The 16,411-nt window shown below is 47.3% G+C and overlaps 1 protein-coding gene and 1 long non-coding RNA gene across 5 annotated transcripts in view; one reads left to right on the top strand and one right to left on the bottom strand.

Moving 5' to 3' along the window:
* Nucleotides 1-1,708, bottom strand: part of KCNQ3 (potassium voltage-gated channel subfamily Q member 3) — a 291,899-nt gene extending 290,191 nt beyond the window's left edge. Inside the window, exon 1 of the mRNA XM_033419771.2 lies at nucleotides 862-1,708. Coding sequence (XP_033275662.1) covers nucleotides 862-1,253 — 392 coding nt within the window. The 5' untranslated portion in view covers nucleotides 1,254-1,708. The remainder of the gene's footprint in view (nucleotides 1-861) is intronic.
* A 226-nt stretch (nucleotides 1,709-1,934) lies between these two features.
* Nucleotides 1,935-16,411, top strand: part of LOC125961620 (uncharacterized) — a 54,146-nt gene continuing 39,669 nt past the window's right edge. For 3 of the 4 annotated variants that reach the window (XR_007472526.1, XR_007472525.1, XR_007472524.1), the window contains exons 1-2: nucleotides 1,935-2,775; nucleotides 6,566-6,639. This is a non-coding gene — a long non-coding RNA (uncharacterized LOC125961620). Of the gene's footprint in view, nucleotides 2,776-6,565; nucleotides 6,640-11,278; nucleotides 12,601-16,411 lie in introns of those variants that run through there. The other variant, XR_007472523.1, reaches the window with a different exon arrangement.

The following is a 16,411-nucleotide window of genomic DNA, read 5'->3' on the forward strand; positions in this document are numbered from 1 at the left end:
ACTCCCGCTGCCCTTGCCCAGTCAAAGCAAGAGAAAAGCAAGCAGTTCAGGGGATATTAAGACCAAATTATGGAGATGCTCCAGCCAAAATTATCCCTGGCCCCCACCTACTGGCGCTGTTAAGCCCTCACCCGTCAGTCTAGACTTAGAGCCTGAGAATCACAATCAATCCCCCCCCATCCCTCTCTCTCTCATTAACTTCCCTAAAAAGAATCCCAAAACATGCATTTTGGCCAGTCCAAGTCCCCAACTGGAGCAAACCACGTTCCTTTCCATACGAGAATGGAGCCTTAAGAAGGTAGCACAAGCAAAGCCATCGACACCCGCGCTCAAACACACACACACACACACACACGCACACACACGCACACCCCACTGTGGGCAATGTACCACTCCCATCCCCAACTCCAGGATGTATCATTTAAAGTCAGCAGCGACCCCAAATAGAAGGGACCCACCCTGAGCAGAGCCACAGAGCGCATGGGAAGATCCGCTTTATCCCGTTCGACCTCCTCGTTAATTAGAAAAACCACAGAATTCTTTTAAGCTTGGATACCAACATCCGGAGAAGGTGCCGTAACTGCGCACCCGCGCGCACACACACACAGGCCAAAGCGGTCTCCAAATCAGCTGAGAAGCCACGCTTGGATCTTTCAAGCCCTGGTGTCCAGCCCCCAGAGAGTGGTTCACAGACCCACACACACACCTACACAGCACAGGGCAGGCTGGTCTCCAATCCGGCGGACGGGCGCCCCTGGGCTTTGAAGCCTCAGAGCCGTCCCCAGCTCCAGCCCACCGCCCCCCCCGAACCCCCAGCCACACGCCGCCTCCGAGGGGCGCCCCGAGCGGCCCGGTACTCACACGAGAGCGTGGTAGAGCAGCGCCCAGCCCCGCGGTCTCTCGAGGGCGTCGTAGATCAAAGTTTGGATGCGTCGGTACTTGGCGTTGTTCCTCTTGACAGGGCGGCTCAGGGGGGTCTTGGCCAGGAGCCCGATGCCCTGCGGGGTCCTCCGCAGCCCCTCGTCGCGGCCGCCGCCCTCCAGCAGCAGGGTCCCGTCTTTGTCAGCTCCGGCCCCGAGCGCCAAGGTGACTTGCTCCACGTCGCCCGGCGCCAGCCCCACTTTCCGCTCCTCGTCGCCCGCCGCCGCCGCCGCGTCCCCTCCGGCAGGGTTAGGGGCCCCGCCGCCGCCGCCGTCGCCCCCGTCGCCGCCGCCGCCAGCCGCCCCCGCCGCCCTGCGCGCCTTGAGCCCCATCGGCCTCGCCCCCGCCGGCCGCTTCGCCTTCTCCGCAGCTGCTTCGGGAAGAAGGGGCGCTCGGGGTGCGTGGAAGAGGCGGCGGCGGCGGCGGCGAGCCCGGGAACTCCAATGCCATGATCCGCGCGCCCCTCCCCACCCCCCCCTTCAAAAGCAGGCTAAGGCGGGGCCCCGGGGGGCAGGGGGGAGGGGTCACATCCCGCGCGGGTCAGCCGCGGGACACCGGGGGGCGCGGGCCGCGGGCTGCTAGAGGCGGGCGAGGGCACGCGAGGCTGGCGCGGAGGCGCTAGGGCGCGCGGCGGCGGGAGCCCGGCACCGGCGCTCCGGGGCGGCGGCGGCGGCGGCGGCACCCGGGCCGGCGAGCCCGAGACAGCATCGCAGTTTATTTACAAGCCGGGTGCCAGCCGCCCTCCCGCCCGCCACACGCGCCGCCGCCGCCTCCCTCCTCCACGCTCCTACCCGCGCCACTCCCCCGTCCCGCCCCGCCCAGCTCGCCCGCCCGCTCGCTCGCCCGCCCGCCCGCTCGCTCCAGCCTCAGCCTCGCTCCAGCCGCAGTAGCGAGCGGGCGACCGCGCAGAGGCCGGAGCGCACGCCGCCTCCCTCCCGCCCGCGCCAGGGTGGGGCCCCATCGTCCCGCCCCTTCGCGGCCAAAGGCCCGGGCGGCGCCCCGCCCCTCCCCGCGGCCCGCGGAGAACCAGTGAGCGCAGCTGCGGCCGCTGAGCCGGGCTGCACGCGCACCCGTGGGCGTTGGGGCTTACCCCCGGCGCGGCGCGCGGCGCGACGAGGAGAAGCGGCTGGGGGCGTCGTCTCTTTTCCCGTGTTCGCCTGGGCCCTGCATCTTTACGTTTTCTCGTCACCTCCCAACCAGCTTCTGGGCTTCGGAAGTAAAATCGAAGTTGCTGGGTTGGCCAAGGCCGAGCGCACCGCGAACCCACCCGCTCGGTGCTAGCAATGCTTGTGGCTCCCTAGTCCCTTTGGTTCGTGGTTCGTGGTGGACAGTTCCGCCCTCACCTCCCGGCCCCTTGAATGGCACCTCCATCAACTAGAGTGAGCAGAGACCGAAGAAATAGGACAAGGGGAATCGGCTTCGCTCCTAACTTGTGCTCTAAGCAGGTCATTCCCTCTCTTGCCTGAGTTTCTGTTCATTCATTCAATCAGTGACTAAACCCACGTGAGTAAGAGAGGCGATGTTCTAGGACCAGGGCAGACGAGGTCCCTGCGCACAGAAAGCTTGCATTCTTGAAAGGTGGAAGACAATAACGGAAAAACAAGCATAACAGCATAATTTCCTATATTGGTAATTCAACGAGGAAAGAAAATAGCGTCCTGGGCTACAAGCGGGGAACTTCTTTAAGTTGGTTGCTCCTGGAAGATCTCATTGTGGAGGTGACATTTGGAGGTGAGGTTTAATGGTAAGCTGGAAAAACTACGTAAATGTCCAGGAGAGCCTTCCAGGCAGCAGAACAGCAAGTGCAAAGGTGAAGAGCACCTTGAGCTTATTGAGCTCCGAGGAGAGTAGAAGGTGAGGCCTCAGTTGGGGGTTGGGGTGTGTAGATCTTGTTAATCCACTAGGGGTCGTGCCCTTTGAACGTAACTCCCCCCCTTCCTTCTACCATCGCCGCCAGCATTAGAGAAACCCTTCATTCCTGCTGCCCAGGCACCTGGTGCCTCCTTTATTTTTCACTCTCTCTCTCCTTTTGTCTGCTGGGGTGGAGGGGAGGGTGTGTAAGCAAGGCCAAGCCAAAGATCTATCCCTAGTGTGCAGAAAGGAGCCCCCAGAAGGCCTGCATGTGGCACGTGGCTCTGGATTTGCCTGGAGGAGTTGGCCAAGGAGAGTGAAGGGCAGGGGACTGGAGGAGAGAGGAAATGGGGAAAGGGAGAAAGGATGGAGGAGGGGAGAAGAATTGGGGTGAGGAAGGAGGGGGACCTGTATGAATGACTGTCAGAGGGAAGAACCTGAAAAATCTCAGCAGCAACAAGGGTGCAGTTTCAAGGAGGGAGTTAAGCTATGCTACAAAGCTGAAGTCCTTAAAATGGTGTTGCATTGGCACAAAAACTGCTTGGCGCAGCAGAATAGGCTGCCCAGAAAGTGACTCTAATGTGAGAACTATATATAAAATAAGACATGAAAACTTATTCCTTGGTCAATGGGCTGCAGGATGGGTTTTGTGAAGATTACGTGAATTGGTACATGGAAACGTGACTCCCCACACGGTGGGACCCCAGTAAATGTTTACAAATAAATTAATGCTCAGTAATTAGTTGGAACATGTTAGTAACCAGTCAGTGCAAACTCTGGGAAGGAGGAAAAGTATGGAGAAAGGGAATTGCCAGGATGAGAAAAGGTCCAAACAGAAGCCGGGCACCTGAAGCAGGCTCCCTAACATTTGTTAAGCCTCCACCCCACCAGAGCACCAACACATGCAGGTACTTTCTGTCCCAGCCCAATTCCAGCTACCTAGAACCATTCTGCCCTTCATATTTGAGCACCTTTTGTAAAGTTACCTTCCCCCACAATCCCTTGCTGTTTTATTCATTCATTACATTTATCACTGCCTAAAATGATCATATTTGCATTTTGTTTACTATTATCTTTCTAAACAAGCACAGGGGCTCAGCATCCTAGAAGAACACCTGTTCTATATAATAGTAAGCTCTCAGTACTTATTGGCAGCATGAAAGAATGATGAATAAATGAGTGCAGAATGCAAAGACTCCAGAACAATGCCTGGTACCTAATGAAGCATTGGCTGTATGTCTGTGTATGAGATTTTTGTTTTTGTCTTTTAGTATTATGAAATTCTTTAATCTTAGGAAATCTTAATACTGTTGTAACTTCAGTAACATAGCCACATGGCACTAACCTTCACCCCAGATGGCATATCTGACCTAATTCAGTAACATAGTAACATTGACAGTACTTAAAAAGCCTCACTAGATAAGCTCAAAAGGGTACTAGTCAAGGACTACATAGAAAGAAGGCATAAGAAACAATTCAATACTGTGCAATTAATCAAAAGTTCAGATTTCCAAAATGACAGTTTGGACCTCAGGCACGTGAGGAGGCTTCTATCTTGATAAGATCCGCAGACTGTCAAATATTAACGTTTTAAGATCCAGCGCGGGGACTGTTCATGCCCCCCAAAAAGGGTGAAGCAAAGTCAATATCAAATTTGTAACTCTGATCCAGTTAAACCCAATGATAGGGAAACCGCCAGGGAGTTTGGAAATGGATTTGCTTCGATGGTTTTATAATCTGGTGGAGAGTGTTGTTCAGATAGGGAGTTTGGAAATGTCACAAAAAACTGGGTGCCATTTGGGAGACTATGTAATCTCAACCCTCTTTAGCACATTTTCCCGCTAATGGAAATCAGATGTCTATATCCCCCTGGAAGGAATCTTCTTTGAAGCCAAAATCCCAAAAGCCTCAGGTGTCAACTGGGTATTGGCACCAAGACAGAGTTCAGTGACAGAGTATCCTCAAGAGTCAGGCAGGGGCCATGGTGGAAACAACAGGGCATCCCCCTCCTGGCTTTGCATGCCAGCTCTGCACAACTTGTTATCTTGAAAACCCAGCCACTTCCTAGTTCTTAAATTTTCCTCTCGGGATCCCTCCTCTCTTCATTTGCTTTTGTTTTCGCCTCTCCTGGTGTTCATCTCACTGTACTTTAGGGCGAGTGAAGTCTTTCCCCTTTGCAGGCGGGGAGCCTTGCTGAGAATGAATAAGGAGAGAGACAGAGACAGAGAGACAGAGAGAGAGAGAGACAGAGACCAAAAAACCTCCTCTGAGCCTCAGTTTCCACCTTTGTAGATTATACTTCTTAGGGTTAGGCGTGTAGTGACCAGATGAACAGAAATGTGCTTGTAGGAGATGATAATACTCCAGTGCTGGTTACTATTACTGTAATCAAATGAGCTGGGTAGTACCTCAGGTTCACAGGAACAGGCTAATGGGGACCCTACCTACCCTCTCTCCCTGCTCCCAAAACACATTAAATAACTGTTTTAGACCATGTTTAAATTTGCTTTTAGTATTTGTTGCATAAGAAGTGCATATAGTTGTAGAGAAATTATGAAATATAAATCAGCAAAAAGGCAACGATAATAATTTGTCATCTTGTTACCCAGAAGTACCCTCTGCTAACATTCTGGCGGTGACTATTGCCAATGCTACTGCAGCAAAAACCAACACTCAGCCCCCAGAATGGCACCTTCCCCCGGGTGTCCAGCCAGCCAGCTGGTGGCAGGTTGATTACATTGGACCTTCCAACCGTGGGTGGGGGAGATGTGACCTCACTAGAACAGACATATCTCCTGGATACAGAATTGCCTCCCATGCCCATGATGTTTCTGCCAGCATCACCCTCTATGGACTGAACATACTGTATTCACTATCGTAGAATCCCACATAAAACTGCTTCTGATCAGATCATGCATCCCCATCATGCTTGTTATGACTCTACCTCTGGGAGGAGCCAGTGAGACAAGTCTTTGCAGCTAAGGAGACACCCTTTGCTTTTTTGGAAGAGACAGCACAAGCTCCAATTTTGGGTCTGTAACAACCCAGGCCAAAAGGACATATATTTGGAAAGGAAGGATCCCACGCCTCCCCTGTATGTATTTTTGTTCTTGAAAACCCAACTACAGCAAATCCTCAAAGTTGCTGCCCTATGCCCTTCCTCCATGCCTTTGTTTGTCTTCCTTTTCCTAAACTTCAGACCACTCTACATGAGGGCTTCGTTGCAAGTGAGAAGCCTTCCTGGGAATGAAAAAGATGAGAGTGGCGGAAGGACACCCTTGCACCTGTCACCCAGAGGATGAGGGCAGCTTAAAGTATGGAATTTAGACCCGGACCCAAATTCGGGTCCTGGCTCTGTGCCTTTGAGCTTAGTGACCTTGACCTAGTTGCTGAACTCATATCTGACCTCAGTTTCCTCATCTGTAAAATGGTCTGATCACCATTCAGGGATCCATGATGAGGCAGAGCTGTGTAGCCTGTGATGTACTGTGCACCTTACTCGAAGGTGTCTGGACACATGACTGTGGAAGGCAGCTCAAATCAGGCGTGATGGGGAATGAAAGAGCCCCCAGCCACATGGCACTCACCTTCACCCCAGATGGCAATAACTAAAGGGCTTAGCTTTGGTTGTTCTCAGTGGGAAAACAGTGCCTTGCCTTTGCCATTCTTACATTAACCTTTAAATTTAATTTGCATGTTTCTTCGTGTCATTTTTCCTTTTTCTTTTAAATAATTATATTGGGTAAAATAGTCAACTCATGCATCTAATGCACTCATTCATTCATCTTTCCAGTGAGCGTTTATTGATTGCCCGTTTCACGCGTCGCTCTCTATCTGTGGGAAACAGGAGGAAAAAAGAAAAGAAAGGTGAGTAATGAATTCCATGTGTAGTTGAAAAGATGAGATAAACAATGTAAAACAATTTACTCATCTCTGTATCATCGTGCATTTCAATGACCTGGATCATCACAGACGCTCATCATCATCATCATCATCATCATCATCATCATTTACATTTATCAAGTGCTCACTATATGCCTGGCACTGGGCGAAGTGCTTTACGTGGTTTATCTCACTTAATCCCAGCAACAAAGTTAGGAGAGAGGCATAATGGTTATTGTTCTCTACTAACCATGATGAAATGACACTTAAAGAGGTTAAGTACCCTGCTCAAGGTTACACGGCAAAAAATGGGGGTCCCAAGATTCAAGTTATCTAGAGTCTGTACTTTCAACCCCTAAGTTGTATTACTTGCTGAGAATTCTGTGCCAAGTGGAAGCCTCAGCATATGCAAAGCCTTGGAGTCAAGACACAGCGTGGAGGGACTTCCCCGGCCGTCCAGTGGTTAAGACTTTGCCTCCCAATGCAGGGGGTGTGGGTTCGATACCTGGTCGGGGAGCTAAGATCCCATGTGCTGTGGTGTGGACCAACAAGAAAAAAAAAAGACACAGCCTGAAGTTTCCAGGGCAAGAGGTTCAGTTGGCCGAGGCGAGCATAAATGAAGCAGGGGCCATTCGGGACAGGCTTGCCTAGGTACCAGGCTTATGAACTTGGGGACTAAGTTCAAGGTGCTTTAAGCATAGACTGACGTGGTCCCAGGTGGTTGCAGAAAAGGCTTTGTGATGACTCTGGAGGAGAGGCTGGGATTGGGAGGAATTAATTCTATTAGAACAGTTACAAGACTGTTGGTGGAGCTCATCTGAGAGATGTTGCGGTCCAGACGGAAAGTGGCGACGGATCCCGGAGAAGAGCGGGGGGAACGGCTGCAAGAAGTGTTTAGCGCAAAAGAGTTCTCAAGAATTGGTATCTGGGAAAAGACAGGGGCTGGGTCACTGGGTCACTTGGCATTTTAGAGGCAGAAGCAAACCCAGCTAACGTCCCAGCCTCCCTCCCTCCTGACTGTGGGTTTCCTGCTAAGCTAAGCCTCCCTCCTCTGGCTCCAGTAATTGACTCTGGGCAGTCTGTTCCTTTCTCTCCATCAAATTAAGCTCTTTCTCTTCGGGTCTTGATTGTTAAAACACCCTGTTTGCCCATGCCATTTACATATTCCAATTACCCGCTGCCATTTCCCTTCTAATGAGCCCATGTACCTGCGTTCAAGAGTGTCTGGCCCAGAGCTTGTTCGTGCAGGAGGGCTGAGTGCTGTGGGCAGAGATGCTCTTCACAGTGTCTTCAGACAAGGAGTTCCGGGACCATTTCCCTACCTCCTTCTAGTCCTGATGGAGTAGATGTTTGTGTCTCATTACCCGCCCCCCGCCCCCCCAGACGCCCAGATACTCCATTTACCTTAGTTGACAGAGAGAAGAGCTCCATGCCAACTGGAGAAGCGTTCCCGGTTCTTACAGCCATCATAAAAGGCCCATTGTACCCTTAGTCACGTGCGCAGAGCCTGTTAAGTCCAAGGTCTTCCTAATTTCCATCACTGAATGTTTTGCAGAGGGGAAGCTGATGCCTGGGTGCTAAGGTGCTAGGAACTGGACGGAGGATTATGGGTAGCTGCACAATGATGCTGCATAGGGAGAACTCAGGCTTTTGAGACAGGCTGCTCTGGGCAGGAATTCTTTCTCTGAAAAATGCTGAGCATTTGACCCTGGGCAGATTAAATAATCAGTCTCAGCCTTATCTGTAAAATAGGAATAATAATTACCTTGAAGGGACGTTTCAGGAGTCAGGGAGTTAATATTTGTAAACCTTTGGCACTTAGAGTCAGTTAATACATATTAACTCATACGCTGAATATTAACATATTAATTACAATAATAACAATTATTATGATATCCAAATTAGAAGAGAACTTTTGGGTGTCAAGTCCAGTGTCGCCCCACACTTGGTGACAGTGACCCACATTTATGTTACAACCCAGTGCATGTAGTACAACGTACACATAACCAACCGAAATGAATGAGGATACCTTCTGATATCTGCTGTCCTATAGTTTATAAAATGCTGATTGCAAACGGTATTCGTCTGCTGGCAGTGCCGGAACAAAGGCCCACAGACTCACTGGCTGAAAGAACAGAAATTGAGGAAGTCCAAGATCAAGTTTTTGGCAGGGCTGGTTTCTTCTGGTGTCACCTCCGCGGCTTATGATGAGCTGCCTCCCTTCTGTGTCTTCATGCGGTCTTTTCTCCGTGTGTGCCCACTCCTAGTGTCTCTTTGTATGTCCATTTCCCCTTCTTATAAGGACACCAGTCGTACTGGATTAAGGCCCATCCTAACAGCCTCATCTGAGCTTACTCACCTCCCTAAAGGCTCTGTCTCCCAATAGAGTTACATCAAGGTACTGGAGGTTAGGAGGCCAACATGTGAATTTTGGGGGGATACAATTCAGCTCATAGCATGAGCCCACTACAGATATTTTACATTCCACTAAAGGGTCATGAACCTAGCTAATAAAATGTGAATCCTGATCAGTCTATAGCCGAGTCCTTTGGTCTCTACTTGACTGTCTCCAGCACATTGCCTTCCAAGAAGGAATCCCATTGTTGAATAACCAATACGCTCACCACTTAGTGCCCATTTGGTGGGAAGCCCTGTGCTATTAGGCACCTTTCCTTCTTTACCTCGTTTAATTGTCACAGCTGCCCACTGAGGTAGGTTTTGCACAGATGTATGTGGATTGCCCAAAGTCGGAGAACAATGGCTGAGCAAAGGTTCAGATTTTTCTCCAAATCTCAGAAGATGCTGTCCCCATAATTGAAAAGTTTTTCTTCGTGGTGAGATGAAGTTTTCCCGAGGTGATGTGAATGTAACGCAGGTGGTGAAATTCAGGTGTTTCATAGGACGGCGGTGATAGCTCAAGTTTTAGTGTCTGAAGACCTAGGTTTCAATCCCAACCTTGGCGCTTTCTGGCTATGTGGACTTGAGGAAGCTATGAAGGTTCTCTCGTGCTCAGCTTCCGCTTCAGGAAAATGGAGTCGTTAGTAACATTTACCTCACGTGGTTATGGTGAGGTTCAAAGCTAAATACAGAGACCCCAAGAAATTGTTACATTGCAGATGGTTTTTGGGCCACATTCTTATTTCTGTTTGACCCATTATTAATCTCTTTGAGCCTAATTTTCCATTATTATTATTATTAATCCCACATTTATATTAAATATTATATCCATAATAAAAGCTTCCTAAGAAGACTATTGAAAGACTAGATAATCTAACACATGTAGGACATTGCATTATTTAGAACTTAATTGTGTCTTGACTTTTCTTTTGATGCTACCGATTGACTGGGAAAAAATGAAAAGAATACTTTATCTTTTTTCCTCAAAGGAAGAACAGCCACTTTAAAAAAAAAAAATCTTGACTTAAGATTCCTTTTTAAATGGGTGTTAATTTGTAAATTTTCTGAGACCACACCAAACAGGCTTTGTGAGTGGAAGTCCTGGCCAGGGTTTGCAAATTCCTGTGTCAGTGGGGACCAGGCAGGTGACATAAAGCCGCGGAGCTTATGTAAAGTGTAGTACACAGCACCTAACACAAGAGGGAGCAATTCATAAGTGGGAGCAGCAAGTCTGATTGTGATGATGGTGTCGGAAAAAAAAGAAGAGGAAGAACAAAAGAGTTAAGAGAGTGGGGAAGAGACTCTTGGGCCCCCAATTCTGGGGGAACAGTGTTCCCCCAATCTGCTTCCCATATCCTAGGCCTCATAAAGGGCCACACTTGGACACAGCCCTATTCTGGGGGGAAGATCCCTGCTCTCTGGTTTTGTACTTCCCACCCTGGTCTCAAGCTTGCTCTGTGGGTGATACCCCAAATGGTTGTCAGACTGGAAACCCTCCTTCTTCATCTCTGTTTGTTTACCGTAAAGTATTTTTCCTATTAATTATTTGCGGCAAAATAAGAATAAAACAACACATGAAAATAATCCATTAAATGTCATATACCGTTTATTGTTGGCATGTGGTATACTTATACTATAGCTGTTATCTTCTTTTAATTCAAAACAGTTCTCAAAATGTTTCACGTAAAACCAATGGTCAGGATAATGTGCTATGAGTATTCTGTCATTTTGTATCCCCCCAGGCGTAGTTCTGTAAACCCAAAGGGCTAGACATACCTTATTTAAGAAAGATGTTTTTCAACTGTCTTTTAATATCTTCACAAGAGTCCCCCACTATTAGAAGATTGTGTCACTCAACCAAGCATCAGAGTGAGTTCATTTCCAAACTTGACCTTTGGCTGGCCAACCATATTTTCATTCACTTCTGGAAGAGGGGGCAGATAGTCACAACAGACCTCTGTATGTAAAAGACTCTTGTTCCTGTATGTTTACATAGTGCCTCTGTGTCCAGATGTTTTGCATCTCTTAACACAACCTGATATGGACCGATTACTGCTCAGGAAATATTCACCCTCCCACACCCATGGGAGGACGATACATCTCACAAATGTTTTGCTTGTTCCCATAACTTGCTTTGCCCAGTGGAATATGGGCAGAAGTAAAAATGCATCATGTTCAGGCCTAGAACTTAAGAGGCATCACATGGTTATGCTTGCTTCTCTCACAGCCCTGACCCCTCCTCTGTGAGAAGAACATGCCCCAGGAAGCTGCTGGTCCCTACAGCCTGGGCCCCAGAATAAGACATGTTGGGCAGAGACACCCCACCACCTTTTGACCTGTGAACAGATGAATAAATACTTATGACCAAAAGCTATGAAAATTTCAGTGATTTCCTGTATCAGGAAATATTGGAAGTCAGCAAAAGTGATTATTTGGTGTCCTTTTGGCAGAGTGCTGTAATCCCTACAGGGATGCTCTGATCTATAGGTATCTGTACCTTTGCTATTTTGAAACTTTGCAGAGATAAAAGTTAACTTGTAGAAAACTGACAGCAGTGCAAATGAATTTTGTGCTATAGAGATATAGTTGACTTGTGTCCTGTAGAAAAGATAACCCCAAACTTGACATTTTATGGCCTTTTGAATATTAACCTGTTATGCATCTTTTAGCAAATTTATTTCAGCATTCCTGATTGTCTGTGTATCTCTCTGTGTTCTTCAAAATCTCCTTTGAACTGGTCTCAACATCTTCCTGATTCTCTCATTACTTCATGAGTTGGATAAAAATCTTCACCACGTATTCATTTTATATATGCATGAGGGTTATGCTTTTAACTTTAAAATAAACTTTGGCACTTGTTACCAAGCATTAGCTGACTGATACACCGAGGTTCTAATCTAGCCCGGGTCATCAATTCACTAAACAACTTGGAAAAGCTGCATGGCCTGTCTGGGCCTCAGTGTCCTGATCTGTAAAGTAAGGGTTTAGGACAGGTAGTTCCTTTATTCAGTCCTAAATAAAGTTGATCCTCCCAAAACCTTGTGGGGTAGGGAGGGAGAGCTTTATAAACCCATTTTACAGGTGGAGATGTTGAGAGGCAGAGAGATTTAGTGATTTCCCCCAAGTCACAGGATACCTCTGCCTCCCTGTTAATTCACCACCTACTAGACCTTTCATTCAATGCTTAGGCTCCTGCTTAAAGAAAAGAGCAGTGTGTTGAGTCTCACAGCCTGAACTTGAATCCTGGCTTCATGGATTAGTAGCTGTTTAACCTTGGGCAAATTGTTAAATATGTTGGAGCCTCATTTTCCTATGTGAAATGGAGATTAAAATGCCTACTTTATAATGTGGCTATAAAATGACTAAAGACTATCATGTCCAATATAGTGCCTGGCACATAGTAGGAGCTCTTATACTTCCATCCCTTTCAGCAAAGTCAGAGGAATACCTGCTTTACAATCAAATCAACGCAAAGTTCAACTCCTGGCTCTGCCACCCGCTTGCTGTAACTTCGGGCAGCTTGTTCAATCTCCCTGGGCCCTCATTCTATCATCTCTAAAATGGAGATGCTAGTACCACATCTTGGTGTTATTCTGAAAACTACTGGAGTGCTGAGCATGGGGAGGCTGCAGTAGAGGTGCTAGGACCATTGTTCTTCTCATTAACTGACGATAAAAACACTCAGGCAGAGTGAAGGTCAAAGAGGGGACCAACGAAGATCTTGTATGGAATTTTGAACAAAGTCTGCCTTAAAAGCAGGACTGACATCAACAGGGGTTCCTACCAACGACTATAGATTTTGGGAGCCCAGTTATCAGCTGAAAGGAGCAGAATTACTTGATAAAAGAACTCCTGCTTAATCAAGAAATTGAGTGGACCCTAATTTCAAAAAAATGTTAATGGGAAGTATTATGTATTTAAATGCAGTCCTGAAAGATTTATGCCAGTCTTAATGGCTGGAGATGTCCTTCAAATTTTCCGTCTGCCTAATGTGATAACAAACAGGAAATCAACTGGGCTTAGGGACATGCAGTTCTGTTTTGAACCATAAAATCGACAAGGCTGCTGACATTGCATATTAAGTAGCTGATTCTTTCCTTTCCAGATTAAGAGCTCAGTTTTGTATTACATTCACGAAGATAAAACTTGGCTCTGTGGTTTGGGATGCATGAGAGCTCATTCACTAAATATTTTTGGAGCAACTAAGAGTTTCTAGGATCTTCCAGGCTTGGCAAGGAATGAGTAAGACATAAACTAAATCATGGAAAATCTCTCACTATCTAGGAAGATGATGGAGAAGGGTAAGACAGAGTAAAAATGATTGCAGTAAATTGTTTCAGAAAGATCCAGGCTTTCCTAAAGCATCCAGTATGGTTTTATCCTGCCGTCATTGGAAATCTTGCAAGCTTGATGTTTCCCTCTTGGCTTTGGCCAAATGGCTAAAAGCTGATTTTTCCTGCTCCTCTATTTCAATGAATATGTTTAAAGCTTCATTCATTTCATAAACAGTTATTGAGCAGCTACTATATGCCACGTCCTCTACTAGGTGCCAGAAATACAGCTTTGACCAAAAGAGGCAAAAATTCCTGCACTCAGAAAGCTTACATTCAGGAAAGGGAGATAAACTGTCAACACAACAGTTAAGTCAATATGAACATAGGATTTTCCTTCATGTTCCAGTTATCTGTGGCCATGTAACCTACTACCTCACACTACCTGGTGCAAAGCAACAGCGCTTTTATGATTTTTGTGGAGTCTTTGTGTCAGGAGCTCCGACAGGGCACCGCACTACTGGCCTGTTACTGCCCCATGTTTGAGTCTCAGCTAGGATGACTCAACTCAAAGGGGTGGGGTTGGATCATCGGGGGTGAGAGGATCCACTTCCAAGACGGCCCCTTCTCTGGGGATGTTTGGACACCAGTGGGACTGTTGACCAGAGCTCTTACGCGTGTTCCCCTCAGGACAGCTGGCAGCAAGTGTTCCAATGAATGAGGTGGAAGCTGCATGACCTTTTGTGACGCAGCCCCAGGGCCACACAGTGTCACTTACAATGTACTCCATTGGCTGGAGGAGTCAAAAGCCCCTCGGGTTTGGACACTGACTCAATGGAAAGAGTGTCAAAGAATTTGTGACTATTTTTCAAAGCAGCATTCTACATTCTACATTAGTGCAAGACTTCAGATTTAGGGTCCGTCAGACCAGGATTTGAACTAGGGGTCAGGCATGTATTCATGGATTTAGCGCGCATTGTTGGATGCCTGCGGGGTGTTAGCCACCGTGCTAGTGTCTCAGGCTCTGTGTGGAATGAGAAAGATGCAGCTTCCCCCTCACGGGGCTCACAGCCTTGCAGGAAAGTCAGGTGACTAAACACGCCCTTGTAAGACCACATGACAAGTGCCGTGACAGCCACAGAGCGTCCATGGAGACACGCGAAAGGAGGAACTAGCTGAGTGAACTTGGGCAAATGATTTAAAGTCTTTCTGCCATTAGTTTCTTTCTCTGTACAATGAGGCTACTAAGACCTAACGTACCAGGGTGATACAAGGATGAGATGCAATAAGTAACCTGAAGTAGTCCTCAGTCAGTCACTTCATATGATCCTAGTTTAGATCTGTTAAACTGTTTATCGCTACGTGAACTTTCCCAGTTTTCTTGTTCATTTCACTTGCTCACTGTCTGAACTTCAGAAACTAGAATGTAAGGTATGCAGTGTATTATGATGGCTGCTGTATAGGAAATGGATATTCTCTGCTTAGAAAGTTCTTCTCCTCCTCTCTATGTGGCTAACTCCACCTGTTAGAAGAATTGCTGAAATGTCATATCCTATTTAAAGCCGTATCCTATAACCCCGCCTCCTCCTTATTCTGTCCCACCTCTCTTTTCCCCATAGCACATACCACTTCTACCACACTCTGCAAGGCTTCCATGTATTGTGTTTCTTGTCTTTCCTGGGAGAATATAAATTCCATGAGAAAGGAATCTTTGTTTCTTTTTCCTGCTGATACATTGCAAGTGCCCATCACTGTAACTTTCACTTAATAAAATAAATGAATGCATTGGGAGAGGGGGTAGAAGGAGGTGCGGTCGGCAGGGTGGTCAGGGGGCTTTGTAAGCCATGATTAAGAGTTTGTATTTTTTTCCTTAAATCTGTGCTAAATATTGTAGGATTTTAGGAGGATATACGATATGAACTGATTTACATTTTTATATTATTCTGGCTACTGTATAGAAAATGGAATATAAGAGGTCTGGATTAGATGGAAGGAGGTGAGTTAGGGGCTATCTCAGGTGTCAGGAGAGATGCTGGGGGCTTGGACCAAGCTGGTGACACTGGAGATGATATGAGATAGATTTAGGAGGTATTAGGAAGGTAGAACCGATGGGACGTGCTGATGGACTAAATAAGAGGGTAAATAGAAGAAAGATATTGAAGATAGTAGGTTTTTGGTTTAAGTAATTGAGTGCAATATGGTGTCATTCACTGATGAGTAAGACTATGGAAGAAGCAGAAGGAGTGTGTGTACGTGTGTGTATGTGTGTGTGCGTGTGTGTGTCTGTGTGTGTGAGTGTATGTGTGTGTGAGTGTGTGTCTGTGTGTGAGTGTGTCTGTGTATTGTGTGTGAGTGTGTCTCTGTGTGTGTGTGTGAGTGTGTGTGTGTCTGTGTCTGTGTCTGTGTGTATGTGTGTGTGGTATCAGGATGGGGCCGTAAGTCAGGATTCCATCTTGGCCCTGTTAATTGTGAAGTGTATATCAGACATCCTGGTAGAAGATTCTCCATCTAGACTCTATCCCAAGTAGATAATCAGAGACGCCTACCAAGATTCAATGAGGTTTTCCACCGCATTATTTGTAAGTCAAAAACTGGAGAGCACCACGGTGTCCGGTGTTATCCTTGGAAGTGCTGCTAATGAAGATTATAATGAGACTGGAAAATTCTCATTAAATAAACAAATGAATGACTGGGTGAGCATTTGCTGCTTGGTGTGATAAGCATTAGTAGAAAAGTATCCACAAAATGCTCTCATGGTAAACCCTATAAATTATGGAAATTTAGAAGTGCAAGAAACTTTGCAGGGGGCAGGGGCATCATTTCAGCTGAGGGAAGACAAGAGGTGGCAGAGAGGTCCTTGTCTAGGCTGTGAAATTTGATTCTATTCGTGGGAAAAGACTTGACCTGAGAAGGACCCACATCCTGGCCCGTGGTTTTGTTGCTGCTACTTAGCCGGGTGACCTTGAGCATATCACTGGACCTCTCTGAGCTCAGTTTCCTCCAAGTTAAATGAGATGATTGATAATCCCTTGGATTCTTTACTTCTCAGGGTTTCCATGGTTTGGATGCCACAGACGCTTCCTAGAGCG

Source organism: Orcinus orca, chromosome 17, assembly GCF_937001465.1.
Source record: "Orcinus orca chromosome 17, mOrcOrc1.1, whole genome shotgun sequence".
Taxonomy (NCBI): Eukaryota; Metazoa; Chordata; class Mammalia; order Artiodactyla; family Delphinidae; genus Orcinus; species Orcinus orca.